This window comes from Hyperoodon ampullatus (genome assembly GCF_949752795.1).
Source record: "Hyperoodon ampullatus genome assembly, chromosome: 2".
Taxonomy (NCBI): Eukaryota; Metazoa; Chordata; class Mammalia; order Artiodactyla; family Ziphiidae; genus Hyperoodon; species Hyperoodon ampullatus.
Genome location: NC_136915.1, coordinates 32,697,584 through 32,710,526, shown reverse-complemented (window position 1 = coordinate 32,710,526; position 12,943 = coordinate 32,697,584). Strand labels below are relative to the sequence as shown.

At 53.5% G+C, this 12,943-nt stretch overlaps 1 protein-coding gene across 1 annotated transcript in view; it reads right to left on the bottom strand.

The window, feature by feature from the left end:
• The window catches only part of MACF1 (microtubule actin crosslinking factor 1), a gene marked incomplete at its 5' end in the record, with an annotated part of 343,134 nt that extends 334,140 nt beyond the window's left edge, over positions 1-8,994 (bottom strand). The window contains one exon of the mRNA XM_079698746.1: positions 8,775-8,994. Coding sequence (XP_079554872.1) covers positions 8,775-8,994 — 220 coding nt within the window. The remainder of the gene's footprint in view (positions 1-8,774) is intronic.
• Positions 8,995-12,943: the final 3,949 nt, after the last annotated feature.

Here is a 12,943-nt window from a genome sequence, read left to right as displayed (position 1 = left end):
GCCTTGCCCCGCCCTGGGCTTCCCGAGGCTCAGTGGAGATAATGGGTGTTAAGGCACTCTGTGAACCCTGAAGTGGTACACAGATGTTAGCTGTCATTAAACCACTGTTCCTTGTAATGGGGAAGGCAGTGGGTTGCCCTAAGCAGAGCTAGTGCCATTCCCAGCTTGGTCCCCTCACTGGCTGGGAGACCTTGAGCAAGTTACCCAACTCTCTGGGTTTCTGTTTCCTCTACTACAGCACGTCGGCCTCCTAAAGTTATTTTGAGGATTAGGTCAAACATAGCATGTAAGATCCTAAGCACAAAGCCCAGCATTTGGAACATATCAATAGTAGCTGGAAAAGGTACTGGCCCCTCGCCTATCTCCCAGTCTCTGTGAATATAACTGTTCCATTTTCCCTTTTTAAGGAATCAGGCCAACCTGAGCCCTATTTGCTCAACCACACCCAACCTCTCTCTGGGGCAGGGGAGGGCCTCATCCTGTGTGGGCCCTCCCGAGTTCCTACCAAACAGGGCCATGGGCAGTCTGTACCCTTTGGGGAATCGGGAGCTTCCCCAGATTAGGAGCTGTGGCTCCTGACCGACGAAGCTCCCTCCAGTTGACACAACATCTCCCCAACCAGTACTCCCTCAGGAACAGTTCACCAGCAACAGGGCAGGCCTGGGGCATAGGCCCCACCCACAAGAACAAAATTCCTTCCCTCTATGATTTAAAAGACTTCACTCCTACTGCGTCTCAACTTCAGTCTCTCAAGACAGAATCCTCAAAATCTATGTTAGGGGTACTTTCCTCAAGTACATTGGCAGGGCGCTGATTCAAACCCAGGGTCTGTGGATTTGAAGTGTTTTAGGCAAAAGAGACGGACACATTCCTCAGAAACCAAGTTCACTCACAGAACCAGGTATGCTCCAGCCTGGCTCTGTGTTTCTGGGAGGAGGGCATGAATCTCAAGCTAGAAGGAATGGAGGATCAGACAAGCGACACTGAAATACCCCTGGGTCAGGAGGCAGGATTCCTCCTGACATTTCTGTGAAATGGTTCAGTGGAACTTCAGCAGACTTCAGATAGAACTACTGAGCAGATAAACTGATATATTTCCTACTGGGGGAAAGGCAATATAATATCAGAGTTTAAAAGTGCTGGAGGTGAAAGTATGCGATTTCTGGAACTTCCACCTATGTAACTGGGGAGGCAGAATTGGGGTGTGTGTATGAAATAAGACGAGCCATGAATTGATAACTCTTGAATCTGGATGACTGATAGGGGTTCATTGTATTCTCACTACTTTAGTACACGTTTAAAGTGTTCTGAAGAAAGCTGGGAACTTGGAGTTAGGCCAACCTGAACCCCAGCAATGAACAATTCCAAAGGGCACATGCCCGTGTTGTGTTTCAGGGGACGCTGTGCACATTCAGCAATGCTGCATCCCAGCTCCACTACTGGCCAACTGTATGAGCTCAAACAAGTTCCTTAACTCTCCTCTCTGTAAACAGGGAGAATAGCACCTACTTCCCAAGGTTCCATGAGTTTTAAACAATATATGGAAAATGCCTGGCACACATCTCAGACTCAATACACAGGAGCTTTTCCAACTACCATTTACTAGGGGATCCCAGCTGGCATCAGCTCTCAGGAGCTCCTGGACTGAGTCCAGAGTTCAATCCCCCAGACTAACCTCTGGATTCTTTAACTCCTAACTCCCACCAGCTGTTCTCTCTTCATTTCCCTTCCTTCCTTTCTATTGAGGCCAAAGAAAGGAGAGCAAGAATAGAAACAAGCAACAGGGACATGCCCTCTCTTTTCAGACCGTCCTGGCAAATTCCTATTTCTTTTCCAAGTCCCAGATCAAATGCCATCATTGCTCTAAGCTAGGAGGCAGGGCAGAAGTAGGAGGAAGCCCCTCCCTCTCAGAACGTCCTCACAACTCTGGGCTTACAATGTGCGCAGCTCATGTCACATCCTGGCTGCCTTTACAGGTGGGAGCTGCATTCTGAAGCCCAGTCTGAGCCTAGCACAAAGCAGTCCTAGGAATATGTGTTAAATGAACATGTGCATGATCAATGAATGAGCAAAGAAATGAATCAATGCAGTCATGAATTAGTGAACAAGTGTATGAGTGAATGAATGATATTAATGAGAATAGCCAACACGTATCAAGTCTGACCACATAGCAGGCATGGGCCAGGCCCCTCACTCCCACTATCTCATTTAACCCACTCTGCAAGACCTGGCGGTGGCACTCTTGCTCCCCCATTTTACCCGTGAGAAAGTGAGGCTCAGTGAGGTTAGTAACTTCTCAGGGTCACCCAACTGATAAAGTGATGGAACTGGGACTCCAGCTGACTCCCAAAGCCATTCCCTGGAGTGAATGAATGGAAGATTTAAGAGGGAATGAGAAGGGAAGAGGATGCCTAGAGACACACCCACTGATGCTCCAGGCAGAATCCTCCCCTTGACCACAAGGCAAAAGCCTGGTACCTTCTGGGGTAGGGGTGGGACACAGCTGAGAACAGAAACTTCAGCCCATAATCACTCTTCAAGTTACAGGGGCTTCCAGACCTTCTCTGCAGCAGCATCCTAAGTCGGGGCGGAGATCTGAGCCAGGGGCACCAGTTCTGCTTCTGCAGGAGAGCCAAGGCAGAGCCAGGAAGCTGGCTGGCTTCTACCCGACAGGTGGCAACAGGCAGACCAGGGGCCAAATCACAGCAGGTCCTAGCCACAGCAACTGGCCAGGCTCAGGAGAGCACTTTGGCAATGATGGGTTCTTAACACTCACGCCCAGGTGTGTTCACAGACCTTTCCCCAGGAGGACTGCTGGAATAAAAGACAAGTGCAGCCCCAGATCTTGCTGCACTGTCAGCGCCTCTGGAGGCATCAAGTCTCTAACCCCACGGGGCTGAGAAATGACAGCTTTCCACAGCCCCCAAATTAACCCATCCTTCCTCCGCATTCCTAACCTCAGTCCTAGGCTGCTCCAGAACAGAAAGGTGTGAGTCAGACCGACATTCCAAACCTGTCTTTGTGTCACCGGGGAAGTCACTAGAAAAGCATGATGGGAATCGAGTGGCATAAAGACAGCACCTTGGGCTTCCCTGGTGGCGCAGTGGTTGAGAGTCCGCCTGCCTATGCGGCGGACACGGGTTCGTGCCCCGGTCCGGGAAGATCCCACATGCCACGGAGCGGCTGGGCCCGTGAGCCATGGCCGCTGAGCCTGCGCGTCGGGAGCCTGTGCTCCGCAACGGGAGAGGCCACAACAGTGAGAGGCCCGCGTACCGCAAAAAAAAAAAAAAAAAAAAAAAAAAGACGGCACCTTGCAATGTGACAACCGCCTTCCCTGACTAGCTGCGGTCCCACAGGGACCCTCAACCTCGGAAAAAGGACAGCTTGGCTGTCTTTTCTGCTGCCTGCACAGAATTCTGCCCACGTGGTCATTTTCCATCCCTGCAGCTAATGTGACCCAGATTTACTTTCAAAGAGCTGGAGCCGAGCCGGTGGTGTGTAGCTGCAATCCATTCTGCCCCACTTTCAGGGATTCTCTCCTGTTCATCTCTCCTGCTACTGAAACGGAGCTCCAAGACAGGGTCAGGGACTCTGAGGATATTGCCAGGAAGAAGTAGAGAAGCTGGAAAGGAGGAGGAGCCTTGGGCTCAGGAGTAGGGATTCCCAACAGAATTGCTTTTAGGGCTCCATTTTCCACCCCTGCATCCCCTTTTTCCCATAATGGCTTGGCCAGAAACACACACACACACACACACACACACACACGTCCATCTGCTCTCTGACAAAGCCCTGAACAAAAGAAAGGGACAGGACTAAGAGGCCTGGGGCCACTTTCTTGCTCACCTAGGAGACTACTGGCTTCCTGGAGTCCCCACTGCCTCTTCTAGTTGCCCAGGGAAGATACAAAGAATGACACACTAAGTACAGTAATAGACATGTTAACCCATGTTTGTCTAGTATGTTCTGACTTTCATCCAATGATCATTCGAAGCAGATGTCATTATCTCCCCTATATAGATAAGGAAACCGAAGCCCTAAGAAGTGGAGTCATCTGCCCAAGTTTTCTGACTCCAGATCCACTTGTCTTCACAGTGCCTGGCACATAGCTGGGGCTAAACCCACTTTTTAAACTGAATGAATGAATAAATGAACAAGCAGAGAGGCGCCTTCTGAGAGCTTCCATCCTGGAGGAGAGACACGTGGGCACAGAGGATTAGGCTTCTTCCTCTGACCAGGCACAAGCTCTTAAGGCTATCTCCCCAGGAGTGAGCCCTTGAGTGACTCCAGCAGCTGAGCTTAGGCTCTGAAAGCAGGAGCAAACACCAGCATCCGAGCTGCATTTCACAGCCCTCCCTGAGCCTCTAGCTTCTAGAGCCCACGCTTTCAGAGTGAGATCCTGGGGCAACACCATGAAGGATGAGATGGGCCTCCTGACTACAGCGAGCTCTCACCAGCGAGATCTGGAGGGGGAAACATACGTGGCAACAATGACCTTTAATATAAGGCCAGCTGAAACAAGGGCTGGGTAGAGATACGATTGCTGTCTGACTGGAGAGATCAGGGAAGGCTTCCTGGGGGAGACCACGTTGAAGCAAATGTTGGGGATGATGACTTCACCAGCACCTGCTGAGAGGTTCCCAAAAACAAATCCTATAGATTTCTACTGGTTCACCGGGAGGCCAGTCCTTAGCGCTGAGTCCCTGTGCTCCCTTCTTTCACAATATGTACAGGAATGTAATTATTCGGTCCCTTCTGTCCTCTTAACTAGACTGAGTTCCATGAAGAAGGGATCACATCTTCAGTCATCCTTAAGTATCAATGCCAAAAACGGGGAGGGTCCTGAATATGTGATGTTAAGATGGTTGAACACCTGATTGATAGGTAGATAAAGAATCCTTCCTGCACCCAGCCCGGCCCAAACAGGGTCCCTTCCTCCAGATACTTTACTGCCATCTGCAGGAGATTTGCCACAATACAAACCTACAATGACAAAAGTATGAATGGTGCCCCCTAGAGTCATGCAGTGTACAACCATGTGACATGGTCCTGCACTCTTGTTTTTTCCCCCCACTCCTCATAAGCCCCAAGGGATACAGCCTTCTCTCCTCTCCCCTGTTCTACGCTATGGGGTTGTGTTCCTTGCTCAAGTACCCTCCTCAGCTCCCCGCTTCCTATCACCCCGCCACCCCACCAATGAATAAGGATATTTCTATTGCTATTCAATAACAGAGAGCTAAAGGGCTTCGAAGAGTCAGTTTACTAGATCTTTGTCTCGGCTTTTCTCTATAGGTCAGGATCCCGAGGCCTCTCCCAGAAGTGACCAGAATGACTCTCTGGTGAGTCTGGAGACCAAGGCAGCTATTTAGATTGTCCCCTGCAGAAGTTTCCGGCTGGCCTGGTTGCCGGGTATTGCCTAAGGGAATGGAAATAGCAATGTACCCGGAGTTAGAAGATCTGGGTCTACCGGTCCTGTATGACTATAGGCAAGTCCCTTAAACCCTTTGGGCCTCAGATCCTAACACGTGTCCCACCTAACGCACTGTCACTGTGAAATCTCTGTGATCAACAGAAACAAGGTTTTCTCGTTAATGACTATTATTCCACTTCCGTGTGGCCGGGCTTAAGGAGCTGAGAATAGGGCTAGCAAGGACGAGAGAAAGAAAAAATGGAGGGAAAGGATGAGGATGGGAAGAATAGGGTTACATCATGCGTGGGGCCCCTAGAACCTGTTCTGACTTTGTAGACTGAGATCGGCAGTTTTCCCGGCCCTGACATGCCTCTCCATCTGACACGTGTGATCAGCAGGGGTCCCCCATCCGGCCTCTCCAGCATAGGGGAGGCCCTGAGACCAGCGCAGGACACCGAATGGGGCCAGGGAAGGGGGCGGTCTGTGTATTTGGTGAGACTGATTCAGACGCCCCTGCTTGGCTTCAGAACCCAGGCCCATGGGGAGGAGAAAACTGCATAGGCCACAGCTGGCTTCCAGGATGAGACTGACTTCATTTCCTCCCAGAATGTAAGTTCTAACTTCAGAGAGCTTCAGCGCACATAGGGTCTCCCAGACGTGCCCTTCCTGCACCTCACAGGAAGCAATCCCCGAAGAAGGAAGGCTGCCTTTTTAATTACTCTGGTAGAACCCCCATGATGTTCTAAATCACAGGAAGATCTCAGCCAGGCCCTGAAGTAGCGGTCCCGCCTCTTCTCTGCTGCCTCTCTTCTCTCCTGCTAACGAAACACGCCCAACTGCAGCGCACAAGTTATTTTTAACCATGGCAGTCTCCCTGTTTTCAGCCTCACTGGCCCAGCCCCCTTCTCAAGAGAGTTATGTGGCAGTGTCAGGACGTAAAGAAGATCAGCTACGGATGCCAGAAATGGCACAGCAACCCCCCATCCCTTTGCTCAGTGGACCCAGCAGCGTTCTGAAGGATTAAGCCCCCTTGGGTCCACTCCATTTCTGTTCTAGACTCGGAATGTTAAACAGCAGGCAAATCATCCCTTGCGGTTCTTCAGAGAAGACTGGAAGGGGAATTCGTCACAAAGGGATCTATAAGTACAGTCATGCCTCGGTATGTGCGGGGGGATTGGTTCCAGAACCCCAGCAGATACCAAAATCCACGGATGCTCAAGTCCCTTATATACAAATTGATGTAATACAGTTGATCCTCCATATCTGCGGGTTCCACATCTATGGATACGGAAGGCCCACTGTGTTCATGTGTGATGGAGGATGGGGCTGGAGGGTATGAGGAAGGGAGAAGGAGGCCTCCACTCTGCTGCCTTCAGGAGAATGAGGGGTTTGTGTGTCCAGAGGCCCCTCAGTGGGGACCCTTCAAGGCTGCAGACAAATAAAGCCCTTCCTGCATCGTAGGGACAGCTCTGAAACCCTATTGACTGGCTGATGCCATAGGCCCAAAGGTCTCGAGAAGGACTAAAGAGTCTTTCCTCAAGGGCTTCCTATTGCCCACAGAAGGGGTTCAAGCTCTCCAGCCTGTCTTCCAGTCTCCTCCCTTGAAGCTCACCCCCTCTCAAATCCTTTCCTGATTACTTGAGCCCACACAGCCCTCTCCCCGCCTAGCTTTCCACTACAGCCCACTGCCTGTTCCTGGATCACAATTGGTCACATATTGTCCTCTAAGCACTCCTTGCATTCATTCATTCAATACTGGTTGATCTCCAACATGCACAAGGCCCTGTGAAAGGAGCTGGGGGTAAAAACATAAGACATGGTCTGGAATTGCTTACAGTCCTAAGGGAGTGACGGGCACCCCGTGGGATGCCTGCTATGCTGTACCAGGGAACATAGGAGAGAAAAGTATGAAATGAGAGCGGAGGAGGGAGCTCTGGATACCTCTGGGGGTAACAGGGAGAGGGGAGGCGGCCCTTACAACAGGAGGAGCTCCTGGCACCTCGCAGAGGAGAAAGTTCAGGCATGGAGGCCTGATCCTGCAGGAGGCACGCCTGTGGGACCTGAGGTACAGCTCAATGTGGCAGGGTGCCTGGACGTAGGGCTGATTTTGATGGGTGTTTATGCCATAGCCTTTATTCCACAGGGATGAAAAGCCAAAGAGGGTGTGTAAGCAGCTGAGTAACAGGATCAGTTCTGCATTTTTGAACAAAATACTCTGTCGGTCATGTGGAGGAAGGGGGGCAAGACCAGAAGGAAGAGAACTATTGGATGGAGGTTGGAAGGTCCAGGTGAGAGATGACAAAGTGGAGGCAGGCAGGGTGCCTTGTTTGAGGGACACAAAGGAGGTAGCAGGACAGGCCTTGGTGATGGACTGAAAGTGGGTGATGTCACTGAATTCGCTGCAGGTGCTGCTTTGTCTGTCTTTCTGTCTGCACTCTGGCACCAGCACCTGCTGAGATGTTGAACACAACCCACGGAGGCAGCTCTGGATGCCTCTGGTGGAAGCAGCAGAGAGAGCACTTCCCCCTTACAGAGCAAAGAACCTTGCAAAGAGCTTTACATACATTAGCTCATCTAATCCTCAAAACAGCCCTGCACAGGAAGCATTCTCAAGATGAGGAAGGTGAGGCTTAGGCAGGGTGAGAGACTTGCCCACAATCACACAGCTGGTTGGTGGCTGGGCCACAGTCCAGCACCTCCCCTCTCTGACTCCAAAGTCTGGGCTTGTGACCACTGCACTGCACTGCTCTGCTGCTTGGCAAAGGGGCAGCAGCCCCAGCCCTTGCCCTGCAGAAAGGGTAAACATGGACCACATTTTTAGAAGGCAATGTGCGTGAAACTGCCTTCTCCAAGGACTTTATTCCAAGGAAATAACTCAGTGGAAGTCAAGTATTGTTATTCATAAAGATGTTCGCTGCAGCATTGTCCATTGTGGCAAAAAAAAAAAAGTGAAAAATTAGTAGGATTTTTAAATCATGAAATATTACACAGCCTTTAAAAATGGTAACTATAAAGCCTAAGATGTAACATGGAAAATCTTTTCGATGTAGGAGTTGTTAAGTGAAAAAAGTCAGATCCAGAATGGTACATGAGCCATGAAGGCGACTACACGGAAAATATAACTGCATGTGGACAAAGGCAGGGAAGAAGATAAAAAAAGGAAAACGGGGCTGGCTTTAGCACACAGGCATTAGAAGTGGCTGACTTTCCTCTTTCAAATTTTTCTTTAATGTCTTTTCATCATCTTTCCAGTAGTAGTAATACCAAATTGGACTCCAGCTGTCAGAGAGCCCGGGGAGGGCCCCTCCACCCCCCCACCCCCATCCAGCACACCCTTGGTCTCCAGCTCACTCGGGGTCTCTCTTACCAGCGACTCTGACCACAGCACGCTCCGCAGGGTCCAGCACCGAGTCCTGGCTTTTCCGCTTTTTCTGTTCATGCAGTGGCAGGTTCCAGGGTAAGGTGTCCCCTGGGGGACAGGGAGACAGGCTCCCTGACCGCTCACTCCTGTAAGACCGCTCGCTCCGACATGACCGCTCGCTCCGGCATGACCGCTCACTGAGCGTTTCTTCATCTGAGGAAGACATGGCCCAGGCACGGGCTGCAGCAGAAGGGCCCAGGGAGAAGTGATCTGTAGGGGAGAGGAGTGCATGTGAACAGACCGAAGGGGTCACAAAAGGGACGCTGGTACTTGGGAAGCGGAGGTTCTAGTCCTGGTTCTGGCACTGACTTGATTTCTTTACCTCTCTGAACCTCAGTTTCCTTATCTGGAAAATGGGGATAATTATACTACATGACAAAACTAACTCATGGGGTTTGGGGGAAATCACATGAAGTAATATATGTGAAGGTGCCTATAAATCTTAAAACACTATGTAAAAGTTAGCTCCTATTAGGGACTTCCCTGGCAGTCCAGTGGTTAAGACTCCACGCTTCCACTGCAGGGGGCATGGGTTTGATCCGCGGTCAGGGAACTAAGATCCCACATGCCATGAGGCCCCCCCACCAAAAAAAGTTAGCTATTAGTAACCACTATTTTTCTTACTTAGTACTTGTGGAGGATTAAGCTTTCAAGTCTTACAGATAGATATGGATTCAAATTCTACCCCATCATTTACTAGCTGTGTGACCCTGGGGAAGCCATTTAACCTCTTTGAGCCTCAGCATCCTCATCTATAAAATGGGAATGTAATAGCACCTACCTCACAGGGTTGTTTGCAAGGAATATATGAGATCATGCAGGTAAAGTGCTTAACAGAGCCCGGTGTCCAATAAGCACTCAACAAACAGCATCTATTATTACATTCCTGTTCTACTTACCTCCTGGGAATGTTATAAGGATAAAATGGGGCAACAGATGGGAAGTATTTTCAAAAAGCTAAAGCAGAATCTCAGTGGTAGGCATGCAATAAAGCATGAGTTAGAATAGGCAGAAATTCTTGATTTCTCCTGTACTGTCTCTGGCAAAAGACAGAGATTAGAAAAAGCACTAAACTTGAAGTAAGACAGACCTGGGTATAGCTTCCGTTTTGGCCACTAAAAACTGGTGTGATCTGGGGCAAGTCATTTAACTTCTCAGAGACTCAGTTTCCCCATCTGCAAAATGGGGTAATATTTCAACTTCTAAGTTGACGTTTTAAGAACACAGCAAAATGCAAATGTAAAACACTGGCTGGTGCCATGCGTGGCATAAAACAGGCATTAGATAAAATGTTCATTTGCCTATTCTTTTCCAGGGGCTGTTGTGGAAGTAAGTGGCACAGCGTGGGGGTGGGCGAGGTGGTACAGAAAGTCCATTTTTCTGATCAGTTTAGCCAGTGGAGGGATCTGAGTGGAAATACAACCACTCTGGGGCCAGCTGGGCTCCACTAGCCAGACTGGGTGGCCTTCCCTTGGCCAGGCCAAGCTCACTGCCCGGAACCACGTCTGCTGCACACGGCCCACCACCCCAACAGCCTCGTCAGAGCCCCCCGATGGCGCATGCCCGCAGCTACCAGCCTCCCTGCAAGCCCCAAATCCAGCCCAAGTAACCAACTCTCACTTTGGCTCCAGGGTCCAGGGAGGGCAGGAGACTATCGCCTCTCCCTTATGGGGAATACCTGCACACAGGGCTGTGTGGAGACTGGGAGGTGGCCTAAATGGCCAGACACCATGGGTCTCTGGTCACAGCCCCTCCTGGATTCTGGGAATCTCAGCCTGGAGGCAGCAAGGGTCAGAAGCACCTCCTGGGTCACTGGCAGATCCCTACCATAGGCACAGAGTGAGGAGAGACAACAAAAGAAACATCCAACGGTGCAGAAGGCTTCTAAGCAGCCTCCAGCAGGCAGAACAGCACTGCCAGGGCACCTCCTGTGCCAGCAGCATTTGGGCCTTCTTCCCGTGCAAGATCAAGAAGGAATCCAGCCCCAGAAGGCAGAAAGGAAAGGACCCAGGTCCTGGCACAGCTTTGCCTTTTATCCTAGCATGTAACCCCCATTACCTTCTGGTGCCTGCCTTCCACTTCGTATAGCCTAGTCAGGTGCATGAACGAATGCCCCATCGCAGGGAAATTCAGCCCGGGCTTCCATCCCTACCCTCAGCCCGGGGCAGGAAAACGCCTCTCCTCTCAGACCACCTGCTCCCTCCCCGAGACGCCCATTTTACTACAAAGGCCCGCTCAGCCAAGGCCTCCTGCCTGAGAACCCGTCCCTCCTTGGCTCGACCCGGGTCAGTCTCCGGACCCTCACAAACACCTGTTTGACCTCGGGGCTGCCGCCCCACCCCTTGGTCACCTGAGCCACTCCATCAATTCCCGATTTACTGGAGCGCGTGCCCACGCCCCCAATCCGTTCCGAAGGTCGCAGGCCAGGCCGGCGACGGGCACCTCACCTGCAGCTCTCCGGTGGCGGGCCTCCTTCCCTCTTGCCTCTAGTCCCATTCCCCACGGTAGGGGAGGGGCGCACCGAGAGCCAGGGGCGACGCGGGTGGGTCCGCGTGCCCGCCGCGCGCGGCTGACAAAGAGCGGGGCCGCGCCATGCGGACGCGCGACCAGGGACCCAGCAGGCGCCTGGGCCAGCTGCCGAGACCTGGGACCGTGAAGCCACCTTCCCCGCCCGCCCCTGCCCGCCCCCGCAGGTCTCTCGCCCGGCACGGGAGGGCTCGGTGTCCCATTTTCCCGGAGAACACGCCTCCCTTTGGCCCGGGCAGCGCCCGCCGAGGGAAACCCCGGGTCCGCGCGCTCGGCGCTGCCCGCCGCCGGGACTGCAGGTGCGAGGCCCGGACGGCCGCGATGCCTGTGCCGGTCAACCCGCCCTCCCGCTGCGGCCCGCTACCCGGGCTCGGGCGCGGCCGCCCCGCGAGATCAGGCACCGCGCCCCGGCCGCCGCCGCGCACCCCGTGCAGCCGGGCGGGGAGCCTGCCGCCAGCCCCGCGCCCCGCGCCTTACCCTGGGAGCCGGAGCGGCGGAGGACCTGCGGCAGCGGCAGGGGCAGCGAAGGCGGCGGCGGCTCGGCGCGCCCCGGTCAGAAGCGCAGCGGAGGGGAGCGCCGCGTAGCCGAGGGGAGCGGCTCCCACAATGGCCGAGCTCGCGGCGCCGAGCCCCCCGCCCCCCGCGCCCTAGAGGCGGCGGCTGAAGCGGAGCCGGCGCAGCCGCCCAACTCGCTCCCCCACCCCCCCAACTCGCTCCCCCACCCCCGGCGCTGACGCCGCCCCCACTCCCCGATGCGCGCTCCCCGCCCTGCACCCCACCCGCGGCAGCTTCCTCGAGCCCACAAGCCTTCCGCACTGACCCCGCGCCCTCTCTCAGGGTCCTTCCCCCCGTGACTCCTCCCTTGAGGCCGCCCGCGTCCCCGGGGCCAACTCACACCCCCACGTTCCCCGCCTTCGGCTCCGGCGCCCTCTCTGTCCCGGCCCCGCGGCCGCTCGCTGACCCGGGCCTGGCTCACGCGGCCCGCCCCCTTGGAGCTCCTCACCCCAGGTCCCCGGGTCGCTCTCCCAGGCTGCGGGGCTGTCTCTCAGCCCGGACCTGGTTCTCGAACAGCCCGTCCCCCTGCCTGCCCGCCTTTTGCCTGCTTCCCCTAAACCCATATTCCGTCCCTACTTCGGGGGCTCCTGCTCCCCCTCCGAGAGCGCCCTGCGGGTCCACTTACACGCCGGGCTTCGGGAACTGAATGTAGGAGGGACCAGAAGGAGGCCCCGTCTTCCCCGCGGGGTAAAGGGCAGAGGGGAACCAGGCCCCAGGAAGAAACTCAGACTCTGGTTTAGACAGCAGTAGCCCCATTCAGAGCCTTGGAAGAGGCTTCATCCACTGAGAAACATTTATTGAGCTCCTTCTGTATGCTCTGCCTAGTGATCCAGTAAATAAGAGCCAAGAAAGAGTGCCTTCAATGCTCTCCTAGTACAGATCCATGTACATGTCCAGAGAAGGAAGGGTATTTGTCTAAAGTCACTTCACTAGTAGTCTGCACAGCAACAGCTACCATTTGGGCGTGCCTCCTGGAGACCGTGCAAGCTGCTTCACCTGGGTCATGCCACACCTAATCCTCACCATGCTATTCA